Here is a 22,533-nt window from a genome sequence, read left to right as displayed (position 1 = left end):
CACTTGCAACATTCAAAGGCACAAGATAAACACTGACATTCCAAAAGGTACACACAGCAGGATACCAAGCCTTGGGACCAACACAAGTCCAAAATCCAGCAGGGCAAGCATTAAGTCCTGCAGTTCCATGTGGAACATCCCAAGCAATCTGTGAGGAGCTGTGAGCTACACGAGGCTCCGTCCCTGTGGCACTCGTGGTGGTAGCTCCCATGGCTTCTCTCTTAGGCTGGCTTTGTTTCCTCCTTGCAGTTTCCCTTAGCCGATCCACATTCCTGGCTTTTCCAAACTTCTGGGATTTCCTTGGAGTAGGCTTCTTACTCACAGCTTCACACACTGCCCTCCCAGGGGCACACCGCCTGGCATCCCAGGCCTTCTTCTGAAATCGAGGTGGAAGCCTTCTTAACCTCAGAACTCCTGCATTCTGTAAGCACCTAAAACCATTGCCACGTGGATGACACCAAGGTCTGCTGCCAGCTGGAGCAGTAGCCAGACTTAGCTCTCTCTTGGCCGTAGGGGTCGAGTGCCTGGATGGCTGAGCACTCTGACCCTGATTTGGAGAAATAATTTCTCCATGCCAGTGCCATTCTGGAACCTGGTGTGGCCACCGCCGCCATTCTGGAACATGGGGCTCAGCAGCCTTCCCTTCAAGGCACAGTCCCTGACCTTTGCAGTTCTGAGGCAGCAAAGGGTGGAGACCCGCCTCCTCCTGTGATGCCCTCAGGCCATCCCTTCTATTCTCAGGTTCCTTCCCTGCAATGGAGATCCTCTCAGCTCCATCTTTGCAGTCTACAGCTTTCTTGGCGCTTTCTTTCTGGCCAAGCTCACATTTTAAATCCTCCTGCTGGGCTCCTTGCTCTTGATTCTCAACATAAATCTGGCTAAAAGCCCCCAGCAACAACCAGGCCACTGCCCCAATATTTGGCTGCTTTGAAATATCTTTTGCCAGATTGATCAGTCCACCATGCTTAAACTCACTCTCAGGCAAAGTCTCTGGACACGAGCAAAATGCAGACAACTTTTCTGCCAAGTCAAAACACAAATGATCTGGAGTCCAACAACCAATGCAGTCCTTCCCAGCAGAAACCTCCCCAGCCTGGTCTTTACAGGCTGGCTTCCAGACAGTCTTCTGGTCTGAGTTCTGACCAGAATCTCCCAAACAAAACAGCCGAAGCTGTTCCAGTTCTTCGCAAGTAGAGGACATCTCCAAACCTTTCCTATCTCTTCCCATAAGCCATTCCCAAAAGCTTGTAATCCACATGGTCAGGTTTATCCACAGCAATGACCCCACTCCTGGTACCAAATTCTGTCATAGTTCCTCTTCTCTCGTTGCTGGGACAAATACCCGACACTCAAAATGAAGGAAGGAAAGGTTTATTTAGCTCACAGTTACTGGAGGTTTCAGTCCACACTCAGCTGGGTCCAAGGCAGAGCAGCACAAAGCAAAAAGCAACCTTTCATGGTGTTGGCAAAGAGCAAGAGCGCAAGGGAGGGGTAGCAGCAGCTCAGGCAGCTGGCTTCTCTTCCCACCTTACATTGTAATGCAAATCACCTGCCTCAGGGCAGGCAGCATCCACACCCACAGTGATCAATCGCAAACTCCAGAAGCTGCCCCAAGCCTGCATGAGGCTTTGGGGGGACAACTATACACAAACCATAACAGTCGGTTTTATTCTTTTGTTTACTACCTATAAGGACGCAGAGTGCTTCCCCTGCTAGTGCACACACACAGACACTGCCATGCACAATCTGCAGAGGCCCAGCGTCTGAGCGAAGAAGCCCTGGTCGAGCTTTATTCTATTCTCTTCCAGCTGCTTCATAACTAGCATGTGATCGATGCTCACGGGCGGCGGGTGAGGAGGACTAACCGGGCTGCGGGTCTGGATCCCAGCGTTCGAGAAAGCTCGTGCAGCTATTAGGGTTCCACTACACCTCAACACTCTCATTTGTAAAATGACACGCTGGGCTAGCTCAGCCATCTTTCAGCAGTTTTCTCTAGTCTTTAATTTTGAAAATTGATGTACTCATCCATGTATTTTACAAACATCTGAAGCTTTTCATACTTTTAAGTATCTGCAAAGAATGCAATTTTAACACACTATAAAAACTAACATTTGCAGAAGCACATGTAATTTTAGAAGCTTATAATTTTTATATGGATGCAAAAGAATGTGAATATGTGTGAACCTACCTACTGATCTTCACCACCTGTTTAAAGAAATACCTGAACTCGTTCTCCTTCACCTCAGAATGCCCTCACCCCTTTTTGTCCTTGATCTTCAATTTTTGTCTCCCTTCTCCTGCAGCACGGTACTGTAAAGCGCATTCTCGAGGGGCTCCAGGAGGCCCAAGCTCCTCCTCGGTGACAGACTTCTTGCTGCTGGGAAGCCCTGGCTGGGAATCCTTCGGGGATGACCTCAGCTGCAGCCGCCTCGCTGCAGGTCACGGAGCTTTTTCAGATGGCAAACATTTAACAGCTGACTAAGATGAGCGAATGAAGGCCTGGACACCACAGTCCAGCGCAGGCTGCTTCTGCAGGCTGCTCCGCAGCTCTGCTGGGCCTGCACGCGCACTTCACGGGACTTCTCTTTCTGCCACAGCCAGCTTCCTTTCCCTCCGGGTCACAGGCATAGATTACGAAGGAGTGCTCCTTCATTATCATATAACACACCCCATTTCGAATTTTATTATCTTGACTCTAGGTACTCCTGAAAGTATCTTTCTATTTATTTATTTACTTTTCATCTGCGTATTTAGCACAGGGTCTCACTTCATAGATCGGGCTGGTGGTGAGCCTCCTGTTTTCAGCCTCCCCAGTGCTGGGGTTGATGGTGAGCGCCACCACACCTGGACTCTGTCGCAGGCTCAGTGCACCTGGGGCGGGCCTGGTGTGGCCAGTCTTCTTCCTATTAATCACTCAAATTTCTTAGGTATATGTAATAAATAAACAGCCATAAAACCTCTATGTTCTACGACAGGCTGCATGTTAAGAAAATGCTTCAGCAGCATGTCATTATTATTATATCAAAGTGAATCTATTAGTCACTGAACAGTTTTGCAAGTAATAGATAACAAACTGTAACTGGAAATCTCTTAATGTAATGAGTGGAGCGATAAAGCATTGTAATATAAATCTACATATGAATTAGTTATTGCTAGAGTAGGACAAGGATCAAAAGCAGTCCTATTCCCATTCCCTGTCTCTACACGTAACTTCTGAGAAACCTTGAACAGAAATGAAAAAGCTTGTTATGGGACTGTCACCATTACGTGACATAAACCTTAGTCAAGTTTCAATCCCCAATCACACACTGACCTACAACCAAGTAACGGTTAACATATTAGCTGGAAACAACTGGATGCACCTTTTATTTGTGAAATAAATGCAAACCATTAGCCTGGCTAAAGAATCTGCGCACACACCACTGGAATTGCTCACGCGGTTAGCTCTGAGTGCACCATGTCTAAGGCTTCATCTGTGCTGCGTGCTGGGTGGGAGACATGTGCCATCTCCAAGCCCAGAGAAGAGGCGGCTTGCTGCAGGGAGGTCGGACACAGGAGCATCAGGGCTCACCCCGAGCCGATTCTCAATTCCAAAACAGCACACTGGCAATTGCGGACCCAGAGACGGATTTCTTGAACAGGTCCTAACCCTGCAGGTGGGCAGCTTTGAAGCTCCCCACATCTCAAAGCCTGTCCCAAATGATGTCTACCTTCTTATAATTTTATTTTGGCTATAGCTTTCCTTCCACTATATTTTGCATACTGTGTATATGACAAATGCTTACCAAAGACTGAAACAGGGTTGTTTCCAACGTGAGTCTAAGATTCATTTGACAGGTTTTGTTGAAGACTCATTATGTTGTTCCAGGCAGGACAACAAATCCCTGCAGCTGAGGAATGTACATCAGTGTGAATAGAGGCCATTAAGAAGAAGAAGAACATTCCATTTACTCTCTGAGCAAGCTATAGATTAAAAACGGGTGGATTCTTTAGAAAAACTGAGATTAATTTAAAGAGAATGTGCAACCAGTGAAGTTGTACTTGAGTTGGAGTAATTTTTTAATTAAGAAGGGAACATTGCAAAGGTGGCATTGGAGTCTCTGCTTCTGTAAAAGGAATAGTTTGTTCAAATGCAGGGTCTCTCTGTATAGCTCAGGCTGGCCTTGAACTCAAAGTGATCCTCCTGCCTCGGCCTCTCAGGTGCTGAGATTACAGGCTTGCATGATCACGCCTGGCAGGAATACTTTTAGCTACTGTACCTTTTCCTAAAATCAATGTAATATTACTGTGCTATTAATGACAAAACTGTAAGTCCAATTTATAATTGTTAGTCCACTATAGAGTACCTTCTTTTCCTATTTTAATAGTGGCAACAAAATTGTTAACCTATTTGATTACAGGAAAAAGTTGTTTTCTACTTGAAATTTATCTTGAATGAAGATCACCGACATTTCAATTTCTCTAAAGTGGTATCTTTTGGCAAACTGACAATCTGCACAAAACAAATTATGAAGGAGGAAGGACTGGAGAAGAATTAGTTACAAAATGACAGTAAACTCTGAAAATGAAAGTGTGTGATAGATAAATCCTCTTGGCACTTCTCCGAGGGGAACTGTCATTGTTTCTCAGAAAAAAGCTTTGTCCCCAGACAACGGCCTTCTTGTGTGGCACACACTGTACCATTGTCCCACAACTGTGAATAAATACAAGTTTGCAAAACTGACTTAGAATTTTCCTCATTTCCTTCAAACTTCCAACATCCTGCCGTTAGAGAAAGAATTCGGAGGCCAGAACTCAGGCCTGGCATCCTCCCGAACAGAAGCAGGTGGGTGGGCTGCGTCGGACACACAAGCCCTCAGCCCTCACCTAGACGACTGGGAGTCAGGAGGGGGAAAACAAAATTGTGGCTTAGAAATCCTACCACTTATTATGATACACAGTAAAACTTGAGCACACTAGCTCAGACCACACCACTCGCCAAAAGCAGTGCCCTCTTCCACATTCCAGAGAAGTCAGACGGATTCAGAGACCACTGAGGGCAAAGCATCCTGAACACAGAGACGTATATGATTTACAAGACGAGCGGCTCTCCACTGGCTGAAAAGCATGTAAGCCAGCACCCACACCTGATGTTTGAATATAAACAGCAGCCCACATAAACAACACGGTGGCACCTCAGCTCACGAGCTTAATTCTTTCCATGATTCTGTTGGCAGAATTTGTTCCACAGTTCTGGTTGCAGCTGAATTGCAAGCCCTGGCTGCAAGCAGAGTCATGAAAAGAGTTACGTTTGTGGACTGAGGTCGCTGTACTCCTCTAATTCTGTCATAAATCTGAAACTCTTTACGCATACTTGAAAGAAATGGGATAATGATCTCTAGGATGCTTTTTCATGAGTTGAATAATTATATCAAAGTTTAAAACTGAGTTGGTGGATGGTCATTGATAACTTCAGAAACCTACCAAGGAACCTGGGTATAATTTTGCCTGTCTAACAGCCTGTCTTCTTTCCTGGTGCATAATCTATCTTTATATAAGAGCTTTCTCACTGTTCTATGTATTTACCAGTGTCTTCTTATCCCCCCCCAATACTGGGGACTGAACCCAAGAGCCTTTTACTGAGCTACACCCCCCTGCTCACTTTTTATTTTCTATTTTGAGACTAAGTCTTGCTAATTTGCCCAGGCTGGGCTCCAATCTGTAATCCCACAGTGTTCTCCAACTGGCTTATTCTCATCTAATAAGATGTTCAACGTGTATATGATTTCGTATGTATTTTAAATAAAATTCCTTCATTACATACTCTGATATTATGTATTATTTGTCTGGTCTGATACTGTTATTTTTAAATGAACACTTTTCATGCATATTTTTGTATATCCTAGCTATATAGATTGGTCACTGTAAATAATGGAGAGAAATAATAATAATAATGATACCCAAAGGACAAAATCATATAGAAACCATTTGACAGGATCAGGATTAAGAATTTCTTTTTAAAAATTTTTAATTAATCTTTTATTTATTTGTTTACTTGGTGCAGGGTCTCACTAGCACCTGGTGTTCTGGGGCCGGCATGGCATGTGGTACTAGGATCGAACCCAGGCCCTTGCATTTGTCAGGCAAGCACTTAGACAGCCGAGCTATCTCCCCAGCCCAAGGATTTCTTTTCAGTAAAGGTCAACATTCCCAAAGTGAACAAAGAGCTAAAAAATGACAAGAAGCTCTTTATGATATCTATAACCAGTATAGGATGAATAATTAAAATATTTAAGAAACTCATCCAGTTTAACTTCCAAAAGGTCAGAATTTCATCAAATCTGTAAGTAATCATTTCACAAAAATCCAAGCCAGAGTACCGAATAAAAATCTGTGCTGAGTGATGCCAGGCCTCCCTGGTCATCAGAAACATGGGAGTTGAAACAACGAAGTGATTAAACGCACAACGACTCTAAAGCTACACACGGTGAGCTCACACAGCCTGCGAAGGCCGGCCGCTGCCAGTGACAGCAGGAACTGTTAGCAGCTGGAGCTTCGGAGATCCGGCCTCCAGCGCCCAGCAGCCGCACGGCCGGCCACTGCTGCCAGGGGCGCCCGCGCCGGCCTCGGTCGCGATGTACCTGACTGTATTCACCGCGGCACTTTCTGAGAAAATAGAAATTTAGGGATGAGACGCGTGATCACCACTAAGAACGGACGAGCACAGGAGACGAAATAACACGCGGCAGTGACAACCGGTGGCCTCCTGCGAGATAAAGCCTGAGAGAGATTCTGCAGGCGTCACTGATAGAGTACACTAAGAAATCGCACAGGGTCTAAAGTACGATGTCATTTATGTGCTTTTAAATCGCACCAGAGACACACACACACACACACACACACACACACACACACAAAACCTGACGCACTTGTAAGACCACACACGTGCTCAAGCGTCTAGTGCCTTGGAGTGAACGCGCGGGGAAAGGACTGCGGAGGAGGAGTGGGTGGGAGCAGGAATGAGACACAAAGTGAAGGCAAAATCAATCAAGGACCTCGTGTGGGGAGACTCATCCCAGCCAGTCAGGCTCACGGGCTTTAGCCAGAGCAGCACAGCTAGGGCGCGACAGCACACCTGAGCGCTAAGATAAACTCTCTTTGTGCTCAGGAATCATTCTCTATATTTCACTTCACCTCAATTATGAACAACTACAGTGGTGATGAGCAAACCTATTCTACGCCAATTTTTACTTGAAGTATGAGTACTGAACACGGCCTCCCACCAGCTATGGAGGCAGCTGCCCACTAAGTTACAGCCCTACCCTTCTTACTTCATTTGGACACAGGGTCTTGCTAAGCTGTCTGTGCTGGGCTCAAACATGCAACCCTCCTGCCTCGATCTCCCAAGGCGCTACACCACTGTTACGGTTTGTGTCTAGTTGTGCCCCAAAGCCTTATGCAGTTATGGGGCAGACTTCTAAAGTTTCTGATTAACTCATGATCCACTGGGATTATGGCTGTGAGTGCTGTGGGGATTACGGGTGTGAGTACTGCACCCGGCCTGGGGCGGACAGCCGGATTGCAACTTAAGGGAGACAGACTTTCTCTCCGTTGCCATTGTTGCTGCTTCTCCCCTTTGCTCTCTGCTCTTTGCCACCGGCGTGAGAAGTTGCTTTCTGCCACGTGTCACACTGCCTTGGAGCTAGCTGAGTATGGATTGAAACCTCCAGCAACTGTGAGCTAAATAAACCTTTCCTTCCTTCATTCTGTGTGTCAGGTATTTGTCCCAGAGAGAGAGAAGAGTAACTGAGACAACCACCATGAGAGGCCTACATGAAAATTTTTAAAGAACAAAAATTTTAATATTGCATTATCAAGTATAATGGCAACTGTTCATTTGAAATAAGTTTCACATAACTAATAGAAAGTACTCTAATCTGTCTGTCAGATTTCTTAAAAATCAGAAATAAATCCATTACCTAGCCAGTCTGCAATATTTTGTTACAGAAGCGCAAAATTTATACACTCACTAAAACCCAAGTATTGTGCAAGAATATTGTGCGACTCATTTCAAAATTTGAGATGGTATTTATGCATAGTTTACTGAGGAAACTGCATGCAATTCACTTGAATGAACAATCATGCCATTAATCTGGAAATGAAAATAATACTAATATACAGGTCTTTTGAAAATTAATCAGTTTTCACAATTATAGTGAAGCATGTAGGAAATTCACAAAACAAATTATTTAGCAATAAAATAGAACAAAGTTACTAACAGGTACTAAAGCATAGGAATTTCAGGTGCTATTCTTACTAAAAAGAGCCAGATCCTCCCCCCAAAAAGCATACAATGCCATTTACATAAGTTTCTAGAATAGGCAAAATTAACATGATGGCAAGAAAATTGGAATAATATTTGTTTTGGGGTTGTATGGAGTTGATTAAGGAGGGACATAAGGGAAGATTTTTGAAGCAATGGCAAATTATGTATTAGAATTTGTCAACAGTCAACAAAAGGACAGGTCTGTATATTATTGTGGTAAATTTTATCTGAAAACAAACACTAGGGACACACACAAATCAACGCTCCTTATTCTGACTGAGAAACTTAGCGTTTTTGATGCAGAAAAGGGGTGAATTTGAATGCTGTCAAAGCTCCTTGGCTTACCCTCTAATTGGGGCTGTGGGTAGGAGGAAGGCAATGCTGCTGCCCTCCGCATTCCTCGGAAGGCTCGCTTACCTCTGGCTCTCCTTGTGGGGAGAAGGCACTGAACGGGGCGACAATGTCCGACACGTTTTCATATCCTGGAGGTGGTGGTTCAAACAAGGATGTGTTGAAAATCTAGAGAAAGCAATACCCCCAAAGAAGAGTAAATCAGTTGAAGTTTGGTTACTACAAGCAAGCCAGAAAAAATGCAAATGATTGCTTGTGTCAGGAGACAGTGAAGTGGTCATTCAGTCTTCTGATAGCAGACATCAGGTACCCAGCATGCTGCTGGAAGCTGCCAGGAGCCAAGGAGAAGAATAAATTTAGGCCTGCTCTCCAAATCTCTGTAAAGGGACAGATAAAGCCAGAAAACAAACAAACATCAGCAACTAGAAAATAACTAAGTATGATAGGAGATTAGTGAATAGCTAAAAAAGAAGCTTGGAGGAGAGCAATCATGATTTCTAAAGAGAAGTACAACTGTGTCTTAAAGGGAGAATTAACAAGGGGGTGGGTGGGGGGAGCAGCAAACCTCACCCCCTGCTACAGATACAGGTGCTCTCCAGAAGACCAGGAAATGCCCAGGAGGGCCCTGAGAGAAGGAGATGGTACAGCTTTTGATTTAGTAAACAACAACAAAAATAAATTTACAAAATATAGTATAGTAATCACAGTCACTCAGTGCTAAAAGTATTACCTAGGAACAAACTGAATATTCATTTCATCCTAACCTGAGAGCTGACCCTGAAGTCTGGGCCACAGTCTGTCTGGGGGCCTGGGGCCATGCACGGAGGCTAAGCCTAGGCCCTGGAGGAGCGGGCCTGAGGAGGACAGCTCACCGAAGGTGAGGACTTCCCCCACCCGCGCCCCTGGCCCCCTCCTCCTCTGCTTTCTGCCCACCGCCTTGGCCCTTGCTTCAACCCTTGCCCCTCCGTTCCTGCGTTAGGTATTCACTCCTTAGAAGCCCTGGCCATGGGATCCCCTTGGAGTGCTCTGGAGACACCAGTATCACGAGCCAGAAGAAACCTTTCCTTTCCTAAGTTAACTGTCTTAACTATGTTGTTACAGTTATAGCAGGCTGACTGGAACATCTATCACAGCCCAACAGACAAAGTGATTCAGAGGCCTGTCAGTCTAAACAAAGGCATCTAAACAGGGCTTATAGAAAGCTTATATAAAGCTGGTCTCTAAAGAAAAACGTTCTTTACTTTTAATGGTAAGTTAGAAAAATTGGTTTTGCCTCCTTTTTTCAATTCTTTGTCCTTTTTCTCTTTTTCATTTCTTATACATTTCTTTTAATTTGTCTTCCAATTTTGCAAGCATATATCTGGTAATATGAACAACTGATTGGAAGACAACACTAGGCATTACAACAAATACTGTGAAATTCATATTATTTTGTTTACAGAAACTCTATCATTTGTAATTTATTGTTTTAACACTATTTTGTACTCTTTTTAACAAATAAAAAAATTTAAAAAGACAAGAAAGAATCTTGTTCTCTAGAAAATGATAGCTTAGGGCAGAGGGGAAAATCCTACCAAATTCATAACCCTGCAATTTTCCACTCACTACCTATGTGGAACCAAATGCCTCAAACTGAGAAATAGTCACTTTACTGTAGTGTTGGTTTCATGATGTCCCTGGGGCCTGGCAGAAATTACCAAGAATAACTATCCTTAAATTTGGGCCTAACAAGCCCCACAGGAGAACTCAGAGCTACAAATCAGTAACTACATACAAAGTACTATGAAAAAGAGTCAAAAGAAAGAACAGAGATTAAAATCACACTTCCAAAAACATCTTTATTGTGCATATGTCATGGAATTAAAATTTTAAAGAAAAATAGTGTGTATAATGTGTAGACAAAAAACAAATAAAGCTAGAGAAAACTGACAAGTTAAAGGCATCTAAAGGAAAATACAGCACACAGTAAAGAATGATAGAAATGAAAAATATGAAGAAGCTATTAGGAGACCTAAAGGACAAAATGAGAAGGTTCTGGCTGCACATGGCCTCCCAGAGGAAGAGGAGAGAGAGTGTGGACAGGCTAACTTTGAATACACACTAAACAAAAATAGTTGAAAACTGACAAAATTATGACCTGCTTGACAGAGGAGGGCCAGTACATTCTGGCCCAAATGAATAATACATAATCCATACCCAGCCATCACAGGAAACAGCAATACTCAACAAGGTAATTATCTTTTCTTTCTCTACAATTGATAAAGAATCAGACAGAATAAAGACACATTAATAGATTCTAGCCAAATAATTAACAAACTCATACAAATATAAAATATTTAAGCCAAAGCTAAACAATAAACTGTTGTTTTTAGTAAAACACAGAACATTTACAGTAACTGAGAAACACACCAGGCTCTAAAGAACTTCTACAGTGGTTGCAGGTCGACCTCCCACAAACCGTGCTGATTACAATGTAATTCATTTATAAGTTAGGCCAAACCAAATGGTGAAGGCAATCTTTGAATTCAGAAATTGCAAAACATTAATTTCAGAATAAAAAACCATGGAAAATATAAAACTAGATATTAAAATGAAAAATTTCTTATGTAAACTTGTGAGATGTAGTTGAAGCAGTTCTTAAAGGAAAATTTTAGCCTTTAAACTCATTAGATGAAAGGTTAAAAACTTCAGTAGGGTAAGTATTCAAAAGGGGACACAAGATAGAAGAGAAAAGTAGATACAAAGTAGGTAAGATAGCACTGTAAAATAAAAGCAGAATTAAAAAATAAAGCAAAGATATATAAGAAGACTGCCAAAGAGCAATGTTAAATTAGCAAAATTAACATTATCTCTCAAGATCAATGACAAAAACAGTAGCAAAAGCACAAGGGATAAAGCATATGTCCAGCTACAATACAGGTTTTGAGAAGTAAGAAAATATCAATCGTACTCATGTCCATAAATTTGAAAAGAAGTAAAATGGAAAATACATTTCTTTAAAAATGAAAATTTCTGGGTGCAGTAGTATACGCCTGTAGTCCTGGCACTCAGGAGGCTGAGGCAGGAGGATCAAGGCAAGTCTAAAGCTAGTTTGGACTACACATTGAGAGTATCTCAAGAAAACAAAAACAAAGAAAGAAAACTGACATAAAATATTTAAAAAGTATAATTCCATAGTAAAAAAAGCTAAATCAGTAGTTAATAGCGACCCCAAAGCGCAGTGTGAAGTCGGGCTTCACAGTATCGCATTCCTATAATCCCAGCATGCCATAGGTGGAGGTGGGAGAATCACTGTGGGCTCGAGGCCAGCCTAGGCTACCTGGTGAGTCCAAGGGCAGTCCAAACTGCACAGTGAGACTCGATCTCAAACAAACCAACAAAAACACAGTGTGAAGGCCAACTGATTTCCCTTAAGTTTGAATGACTAAAGAAAAAATAAATGTAATACTACCTTTTCAGAGACTATTTAACTTCAGACAAATTAAAAACTCATTCATTGAATCTAGAAATTATAATGTGACAAGTAAATTGCAAATAAGGGACTGGATATATTATGAATATATACTGACTATATTAATACAAACTAAATTTTGCTAATGCTATTAAGTTCCAGAAATGTATAATTAGATTAATATTAGGGCGTCACTTAATGCTACCTGAGAGAGAAAGAAAAATTATGATCTCTTCTAAAAAAACAAAGTGCAATGATAAAATCTGACATGCGCACACAGCAAATAGTTTTACTAAAATTGGAAAGGGTGTGAATGAAGCCAACTTGGTAAGGATTATAGCACATTAGCAAAATGAGTGAGCTTTCACACCATTTCTTCAAGATCAGAAGAGAGTCAAGGCTACCAGCTATCACTACTTCTTTCCAACACATAGGCCCTGCCCAGGGCAGCAATCCCAGAATGGGGCAGAAGGAATTGCGCCTGACCTGCATGCTCATTAGACCTCAAATAAAATCAAGTCAACTACAATCCCTCAAATCCTCCGAACTCCAAACTTTCCCATACTTTTGTGTGGTCCATGCTCACCAGAATCATGAGCTATGTGACGAGAACACCCAGGCCCGTTGCAGCAGGAGCTCACCTAAAGCAAAGTCCTGCAGGAAGAAGGGTTTGAAGTGCGGGCACGTGCAAGCTGGCTTCACCTGCTCTGTGGCGAGCTTCAGCTGTAGAGCGCCACCGTGCAACAGTGAATTTCACACCAACTTTTTGAGGTCACAACTAAGAAAAATTATTATTATTTTTCTGTACTGGGGATTGAATTTAGGACCCTGCGCTTGCCAGGCAGGTGCCTAAGCTGCTGGGCTATATCCCTGGCCCCAAAAATTATTTTTAAAGTAAAAAAACTAACTTTCTTGGTTGACTTTATCAGAGGTAGGTAATATATTCCAGTATTAGGGCATTACTCTCCATAATTTACTACTAGCCCCAAATTATATATCCTGGGTATAATTAAAGCAATTTCAGTTTACAAATTTTCATTTAGTTTTTGTGGTATAAAAACCCAAATACAGTGACTGATAAAAAAGAAAAAAGGGCTGACCAAATAGATTAGCGGTTTAAAGCACCTGCTTAGGCAGATGCAGTGGCCAGGGTTTGATCCCCAGTGTGCTGTGCTGGCCCCACCCCCAGGGCGCACTGAGACAGTGACTGAGATTGAGCATGGTGGTGTATGCCTGTAATCCCAGCTCTTTGGAGGCTGAACACAGGAGAATCACTACAAGTCTGATCTATACAATGAGACCCTATAGACCTGGTAGACCCTGTCCAAAAAAAAAAAAAAAAAAAAAAAAATTAAGAAAAGTAAAAGAAAAACAAAAGCAACAGGGTAAATGCTTAAATTTTACTACAGTTAAAGACATATTACCATTAATCTCCCTTAAAATATTTATTTTTTTTCTTTTTTTTTTGGAGGAGCCAGGGATAGAACTCAGGCCCTTGCGCTTGCCAGGCAAGTGCTTATTCTACTGAGCTATCTCCCTGGCCCCCCTTAAAATATTTCTGCTTGCTGTGAAAACACTTATCCCACTGCCCTCGCCACGTCCTGAAGCAGTTCTGGAAGTCCTCTTTGGTGAGTGCTTTTAAGAGGTGTAATCAAAAGACCCAGAAAATGCGGCCACTGATTATCATCCAGTGGAAAAGCAGGCTGTGAAAGTGTTATGGGGCGTCCTCATCCTCCCGATTCACCAGACTTCAACAAAGTAAGAAACTCCACTGAAAGGTAGCTATTCTGGATCAGTTAAGGACATGGAGGAAGTAATGTCAGTGCAACTAGACACACACACACACACACACACACACACACACACACACACACACTATAGCTAGATATAGATAGATCACAACTGTTTCAGAGAATGGCATTCTATGTGGTGCCTTAGTTCTGCATAAACAAAGATAAAACAATGTACCTTAGCACAGGGTCTCACTATGCAGCTTGCACTCGTAGTGACCCTCCTGTTTTCAGCCTCCCCAGAGATGCGATCGCCATTGTGCACCACCACACCCAGTCTCAGTGGCTGGCACAGCGTGCCTGAGATGGGGCCAGCATAGCATGTGGTGCTGGGAACCAAACCCCAGTTCCTGTGCCTGCCTAAGCAGGTAATAGTGGATTTCTGTAGGTTGTGGTGCTGCATGCCTTTAACCCCAGTACTCGTCACTCTGGGAAGCTGAGGCAGGAGGATCACAAGTTTGAGAGCAGCCCAGAAAATTAGCAACTTAGCAAGACCCTATCTCATGATTTAAAAAATAATTGGACTGGGGCTAAAGTTCAGTGTGAAGGCCCTCAGCCCAAACACAAAAAGCAACCAAAAAAGGAAAACATCCTGGACTTCTGGTAGGATCCACAGGTTACTAATCATACTTGCTGCCTGTGTGTTGTGTGAGATCAGGAGTAATGAGTTCCCATTCCAGAGCTCCATGTGGAGAGTCATAACTGACATGCTGCACTGGGAGAGGGGTTGGCGGTGGAGACTCGGCTGAGAGCTGAGGCAGAGCTTAACTGTCATGATGTCACTGAGTTGTGTCTGAGCACAGGACAAGAGGGAAGGACCGAGTCAGAGTTGAATAGTGACTGCCCAGCAAAACCACGTAACTAAATGAACAGGGAATTTGTACAGAAAGAAAATGAACCAGTGGTGTAACTTAAAAGAACTGAGATCCTTTAGGTAGCTAACAGCACTGAGGAAAATCTCCAAACTAAAACTGCTTCCTGATTCATTCTGTGGTGACAGGATTGGGTAACTTTATAAATGCATGTAATCACAAAGGTAAATAAACAGCAAAATAATAAATGTAACAGTTCAGTCAAAAATGAAAAGTGAAAAGGAAGCACAGAAAAAGCAGCGTGTAGGGCTGGCAAGATAGTTCAGCAGATTAAACGCCCACTTTAGTAAGCACAGGGATCAGGGTATGACTCCTGGTCCCACATACGGTGCTGGCCCTGCCCCTGGGGCGTGCTGAGCCAGCACAACGGAGTCCAGGCTTGGTGGCTCATACCTGTAATCCCAGCACTGGGGAGGCTGAAAACAGGAGGATCACTACGAGTATGAGCTGTGTAGTGAGACCCTGGACCAAATACATGCAATGAAAGAAGAAAGAAAAGAAAGAAAGAAAGAGGAAGAAAGAAAGAAAGAAAGAAAGAAAGAAAGAAGAAAGAAAGAAAGAAAGAAAGAAAGAAAGAAAGAAAGAAAGAAAGAAAGAAAGAAAAGCATGTCTGCTGTTGTCCTCATTATAGACAGAATCCTCACATTGATTTGATGCCAGGACAAAGGTTTAACTCCATCTATCTCTAATATTTTGTGTCTACACATAACCTTCTTTTAAAAGTAACCTTGCTTTAGGGCCAGCAAGATAGCTCCTCGGAATAAGCACCTGCTTTGGCAAGTGCAGGGAGCCGCGCTGTGCCAGCCCCGCCCCTGGGCAGCACTGGGATGGTGACTGAGACTGGGTGTGGTTTCAGCACTTAGGAGGCTGAAAGCAGGAAGATCGCTGAGTCTGATCTGTGTAGTGATCTGTTAGTGACCTTATTGACCCTGTACTAAATACAAAAAAAAAAAAAAAAAAAAAAAAGTAAACTTGCTTTGAAAGGTCCCTGGGTGCTTAATAGCACAGATTTGTCAAGATATGGCATCGCTTGATGTTATGAAATGCATGCTGCACATCGGCATTTCCCAAGCTGTATGTATGTCTTTGCATTCCTTAGCACGTGTCTGAAGCGCTCGATGACCGTGTCCCTCGTGGGAGTCAGCATGTGTGCAGCACACCTCTCGGTTCTCTTCCTCTCCTTCTGCTCTCCTTTCTCCTTTCTTCCCTCTTCCATCTCTTGTCCCATCTGCATTTGCCACATATCTCTTTCCTACTGTTTATCATGTTTCTATTTGCATTTTGCACTCCTCCTATAAGAGAAACCATGGACTACTTACGCTTCGTGTCTGATTTATTTCATTTAATGTTATGGTCTCAAAATGTATTAATTTTCCTACAAATGACTCGTTTGTCCTTCTTATGGCACGGCACTACTCCATTCTGTACAAGTACTACATTTTCTTGATCCATTCATCTTTTGATTGATGGATAGGCCACTTGCTAGACTTAGCTACTATGACTTGTGCTGCTACAGACATGGGTGTGTATGGGCCACTATAATTTCATATCTTTAGCCTTTTGGAAGATACTAGAAAGGGAATATCTGGGCTGAATGGAATTTCTAGCTTTAGTTTCTCAAATGATCTCCATATGGATTTCTACAGTAGTTGTCCTCGTCTCCATTCTCACCAGCAGTGGGGAAGGGCTCCTTGTCCTGTGAAGCCTCTCCGGCACCTGTTAGTACTTGGTGGTAGCCATTCTTTCTGGTGTACAATGAATCTCATTGTAAGTGGCCAGAAACGTTGCACACTTTCTTCATGTAGTTATAGGCCACATGTACCTCTCGGAGGAGTATGTATTCATTTCAGTTGCCTGTTTTAAGACTGGATCTTTTATTCTGGGGAGTTTAATTTTTTGAGTTCCTTGTATACTTTAGATATTAGTCCTCCACCTGAAAAATATCTGGCCCAAAATGTTCCCCAATATTTAAAATAATACTTGTAAGTTTCAAAATTTTTAATCTATTTCTCTCTCTCTCTCTCTCTCTCTCTCTCTCTCTCTCTCTCTCTCTCTCTCTCTCTCCTTTTTTTTGACAGAGCCTTGCTGTATACTTCAGGCTGGCCAGCCTTGAACTTTCTATGCAGTCAGACTGGTCTTGAACTCATGGTGATCCTTCAGCCTCACCCTCCTGAGGCCTGGGACTGCAGCCATGTGCCACCATGGCCAGCACGGAATTGTTAATGTTTCTGTAAAGTTTAATTGTTAACCAGTTTAACGTATTGGTTAATAAGAACAGCTGTATACCATGGCAGGCCATTTTGCATGGGATTAATTAGGGACAATGACTATTCAGATGAGACTGGCACAGTCAGTAAGAGGAAGGCAGTTGGATATTTTGGAAATAATTAAACATTCAAATCATATGACATTTCAGCTTACTGAGGAAGCTGGGTATGTCTGAACCATTTGGAAGGCTTAGTAGCAAAAGGCCTAGGGAAGCTTTCTAGAAGAAAAAGAACTATGCTAGAAGTAGAAGCCCTAAATCAAGGATGAATGGCCGAGTCACAGGTTGTAAGTTTTCATGGGGAACACATATCAGGATAAGAAGTATCTCCATTACTGTTATCTTCTTCTTCTCCAGTATATGCCTTTCCTGCACATAAGATCATAAATTCTTTTTTTTCCATAATTTTATTGATAAACAAATAGCAATGAGACAGTTTGAAATCAAATTGGTAGGACAGTTTCAATAATTAGCACATTGCATACATTCCTCCCAGTGGTTAATTGCTATACAAGATGAGGACATGATATCTTATCTATAAACACCATTAGAACAAATCACTCTATTCGTCAAGAGATTGTAACTATATATCTATCCCAACCACTTTGAATACACAGGTACCAAATGGACATTCATCTGTATAGCCTTTTTTGTTAAGTTCCGTTATTTGAAGATTATAGGTGTGTTAACTCAGCAAAATAATCTAAAAGAGTTCAGTAATCCATAATAGTATTGGGTCTTCCACTTCACTGGCAATGTCAGAAATTGTTGACCTGAGTCCCCTACAACTCAACATAACAGCATGGCTTTACTTCTTATATTTCGTTTTTATACTTTTCTGCTGGGCAGTTAAGACCAAGGTAAAGCAGGACCTATGCAATAAGAGTTGTAGCTTTTGGATCTGATAAGGTCAGTGAAATCCCCTCAGGATTTATCCTGAGATCCTGTACCTCAGATTGTAGGACCTTTGTCAGTGTCAGCCATGTGGATGTGTCACGGCCGTTACTTGGCCAATGTGCTCTCTGTGAAAGCCTGAGAGAATGTTTTCTCTTCATGTGACTCTCCTTAGGCACACTCTACATCATCGATCACTTTCCTCTTTGGCCCCATAATCTCCTTGATCAGAAAATTTGGGACACTGCTGAGTTACATGACGTTACAGTACAAGTTCTCATATGTCCTGAGTAAGATCATAAATTCTTTACAATAAATATCATTCTATAGACCTTCCCTCAAATCTATCTTCCAAATGCCCACATACAATTTTTTGGTACAGATACAAGCAAGCTACTCTAGGTGTTTGGAAGCTTACTAGTATCATCCCAATAAAAAATTGGACACAGTAACTACCATCAAGTATTAATTTCTCAGAATCTTCCCAATATCGCATTCAATTAAAATATTGTAAGAGAGCAGTTGATACTGGTGATGAACTATGAAAGACAATTATTTATGACCTGCCATTAACATTTCAAGATGAGATAAGATATTTTCTTAACAGATATCTCCGGAAAGATTCTTCTTTCCCTCTTTGGTCATTCTTACCTCATTTCCGTCTTCACTGACTACCGAGATGTAGTTGGGATGAGTCTCGTTTGGGTAGGACAGCAGGACATCGTAGTGGGCTAACTCAACAGAATCCAGGCCAAATTCTTTCCACTGGGATTGGATCTGCTTTGCAAGTTTAAAGTTTTGTTCCGTTCCTGCTAAATGCGGCAGTCGTGTAAAATTACTGGTGAACAAAATTGCAGGTGGTTAAAAATTAATGTCTTAGTCAGCCCTTAACCCAAATCAACAAAAAAACTTTCATTTTTATAATGCCTCTTATTCATGTTTGTAATGAAATAAATACAACAGGCAGAGGGGGATTTTCCACAATGCAAAGGAGTTTAAATTTGGGCCTCACACTTGGTGGGTCTCTCCCAAATACCTGGGAGGTGTCACAGCAAATTCTTAGACACGGTTTTAATTCTGTTGACAATCAATGTAGACATGGGCATGTCTGCATAACTATGCATACATATCTACAATATATATCTTTTCTACAAAATTACAACTTATCTTCATTAGGGAATCTTTCAGTCACTAATGAGATTTCAAACACTTGTAGACAGATGCAGTAGTATGTTAAAAAAAGAATTCATGCTTTGAAAACTAAGCATTCTAATCAAATATTATGTTAATTATGAGCAATATTTTATTTTAGCTGCTTTGTAAATATTTTTACAATTTATTCATTTATCTCTCTTGTTTTATGCTACTCAATAAGTAGGAATTAATTTTTAAAATATACTAAATATTCTCTCCAATTTCTGAGCTTTTTCTTTCTTTTTTCTTTCCTTTCTTTCTTTCGTTTTGAGACGGTCTCGTTTTGTAGTTCAAATTGGCTTTGAACTATGCTTGCTGATATTCTTGCCTCAGCCTCATGAGGGCTGGGATTACAGGTGTGTCACCATGCCAGGTCCCCAGCACAGCTGTATCATTCTCCCCTTTGGAGATGTTGAATGAAGGCTCAGGAAAGGGAAGCATCCACCTGAAGTTACTTTACTAATTAATTAATAAAGCTGGAATTCAAACTCAATTCTGTCCAGTGCCAAAGTCCATTTTTTTTTTTTTTAACTAAAATACACTATCTTGGGCTAGGGAGATAGCTCGGTGGCACAGCACCTGCCTAGAAAGCGTGAGGTCCTGAGTTTGATTGCCAGGCCAAAAATGGACAAATAAATAAAATATGCTATCTTCCTTGAAAGTCTAGGTCAGCAAACGAAAGTGCTTCAACCAAATCTGATCGGCTACCTCTTTCTGGAGTGCATAGCCTCAGAATGGTTCGGCATTTAATTGAGTAAATAAAGCAGAAGAATATCATTGTGTGGAACAGCAATATATGACATTCAAATTTCAGTGACCATAACTTATATCTTACCAGATTTGACATCCTTATTTATTTATTTATTTATTTAATAGATGTATTTGGTACAGGGTCTCACTATGCAGCTCAGACTGTAGTGATCCTCCTGTTTTCGGCCTCCCCGCGCTGGGATTACAGGTATACACTACCACACTCAGACCTGGTTGCAGGCTCAGTGCACCCAGGTGTGGGGCCAGCGTGGCACGCGGTGCGGGAGATCAAACCCCAGTCCCTGAGCTTGCCTAAGAAGGTGCTTAGTCTACTGAGCTATCTCACCCACCCTCTTATTTGTTGATATATTTTCTAGGGCTTCTTTTGTACAACAGCAAAGCTGAGTAGTTATGATAGAAGGCAGCTGGTCTACAAAGAGAAAAAGTTTGCTGACTCTTGCCTCTCAATATGAAATATTAGATCAAAAGCTTTCAGCAGAATGATAATGTTTCAAATGAGCTGCACATATAATCTTCCAAGTATCTGCTTACTATAGGAATTCCTTGATGTTCTCAGCTCTCAATTCATTCAAAAACACCTTCTTCATGCCATGATGTGGAACAATGTGAGTGGCTTCATTCGAAGATTTTATAAACCACCCTGTAAAATGAATCAGAATGTAGAAGCAAGATATGAACACAAATGAATTTCTTACTTTTCCTCCTGTTGACTCTGGCACACCTAAAATAAAGTACCAGCTATCTCTGCTCGTCTGAAGTTCAATTTCCCTTTCCTACTTCTACTGCAAGAAGGTGGTGGGAAGAAAATTTTAAGCCACAAAGTGCCACGCATTTTAATCTTATTATTGTAAGGAACACTTTATGAGGAAATCAGTACTCAAACAGGTACGGGGTTTCTTGTGAGGCGTGGGGTGCTTGCCTGAACCGCAGAAGTTAGGAAGCTGAGGCAGAAGGACCACAGAATGTTTGAGGCAAGCATAGGCTAGATAGTCCAAGGCCAGCCTCAACCACAGAGCAAGACTGAATCCCAAAAAACCCAAATAAATGAGTTTCTAATAGTGAAGAAATATAAGATCTTTTTTAAAAAACAAGATGGGGCTAGGGAAATGGCTCAGTGGAATAAGCGCTTCCTTGGCAAGCGCCAGGGCTTCAGTTCAATCCCTGGTTCTGCCAAAAAATAAATTAAAATAAAAAACAAGATCCTTTGAAAATGAAGGCAGAAATGGGTTCTACCTTTCTTCTCCACAGTGCTCCTTTCTCCAGTAATTATGCTTGTTGACTTAAACACATATTTAATAAATGTTTATAATGAATTATGAATATATTTCAGACTCATAAATTACTTTGCTATATCGCTAAAACTGAGACCTTCAATTTTGCTTTGGTTCTGAAACTAAAACTAAACTGCTCGAGGTCTGTGTTTCCAGCTGAGAGAACCTGAGAAGTTGCAGCTGACACAGCCACCGGGAGGCCACGATTCACCCGAGCTGGCGAATGGCGCCCAGTGAACGCAGGAGGCGGCCAGAGGCAACGGGAACCCAGATTACGCGAGCAACATCTGCAGTGAGCTTCCGATCAGACACGGGACGTTATACGGGGTTTATCTAGCAAATTATGTGATCCAGATGAATAACTGTCACGAGCTCAGCACTCCGCCAGCTCCCGCGGAGCTTTCCAATTACCGTTCACTACACCAAATGTACACGCATACAATCGTGCACACTCAAAGGCGTGCCTGGATGCAAGGCAGGGGGCATTCCACACACGCAGTAATCTGAAGTGCGTGGATTACACCGCGGGATGAGGAAAGCCGCTCAGGAGGGGCTATTTCAACTTAGATCTGAAAAATGAACCCGAAGAGCGGCACACAGGCCTACGGGGCAGGGAGAGAAGAGAATCCTGAGGAAACAGAAAAAAGAAAAAAAAGATAAGCAATCTATTCTGTTCCAGCCACTGAGTAGTAAATACAAAGATCAGGGTGACAGAAAAACCGGGAAGAGTAAGATGCCGCCGCGCCAACCTCCAATTTGATCGAATGGAGACTGTTGGAAACAATCTCTCGTAAGCGGGCAGCAACTTTAGCCAGTTACTCATGCGCACGTCAGTTACGCGCAGGGGGATTCCACGGCACACCACTATCTAGCAGAAAACGGTGAACTTCAAGACTCCCACCCAGTCCGGGCCAAGGCCGCCACCCGAGTCACCGGGGTCACCCGGCGCGGCCCGCCCGGCTGCTGTCAGGAGCAGCCGCTCGTCCAGAAATGAAGCGCGGGCGCCTCAGTCGCGTTTTAGAGTTTCGCGAGCTCTCTCCTTTGCTGTGATCAACGCGCGGTCAGTGCTGCGCCCGTCACAAAGGCGGGGACCGAAGGCCGGGACTCCGGGCGACTTCTCCAGAAGGGGGAATCGAACTTACAACCCGGCCTGGGTGGCCCGCGCCTCGGCGCCGGGTAGCAGCGCGGGCGCCCCGAGGCGAGACCTGCTCGAGGCACAGCAGCCCCGCCCTCGGCTCCAAGAGCTCTCTGCTCGTCCCAAGTCGGCACCCGGAGCCGGCTGCCCGGCCGGAAGCCGAGTCAGCAAGGTCGCAGCGCGGGGCGCCGCTCGCCGGGTCTCCGCAGGCGCCCGCCCGCTGCAGCCGCCAG

The 22,533-nt window shown here is 42.8% G+C and overlaps 1 protein-coding gene across 1 annotated transcript in view; it reads right to left on the bottom strand.

Moving 5' to 3' along the window:
* The window catches only part of Folh1b (folate hydrolase 1B), a 70,923-nt gene that overhangs the window by 36,591 nt on the left and 11,799 nt on the right, over positions 1 to 22,533 (bottom strand). Inside the window, exons 2-6 of the mRNA XM_023707699.1 lie at positions 22,308 to 22,520; positions 21,886 to 22,033; positions 20,426 to 20,534; positions 18,581 to 18,767; positions 8,723 to 8,824 (exon numbers count right to left, since the gene is read on the bottom strand). Of these exons, the coding sequence (XP_023563467.1) occupies positions 8,723 to 8,824; positions 18,581 to 18,767; positions 20,426 to 20,534; positions 21,886 to 22,033; positions 22,308 to 22,520 (759 nt within the window). The remainder of the gene's footprint in view (positions 1 to 8,722; positions 8,825 to 18,580; positions 18,768 to 20,425; positions 20,535 to 21,885; positions 22,034 to 22,307; positions 22,521 to 22,533) is intronic.

The sequence above is a fragment of the Octodon degus genome, unplaced genomic scaffold (genome assembly GCF_000260255.1).
Source record: "Octodon degus isolate 3935 unplaced genomic scaffold, OctDeg1.0 scaffold00306, whole genome shotgun sequence".
NCBI classification, from domain to species: Eukaryota; Metazoa; Chordata; class Mammalia; order Rodentia; family Octodontidae; genus Octodon; species Octodon degus.
Note: the sequence above shows the minus strand (reverse complement) of the source record. Positions and strands in the feature narration are given on the sequence as shown.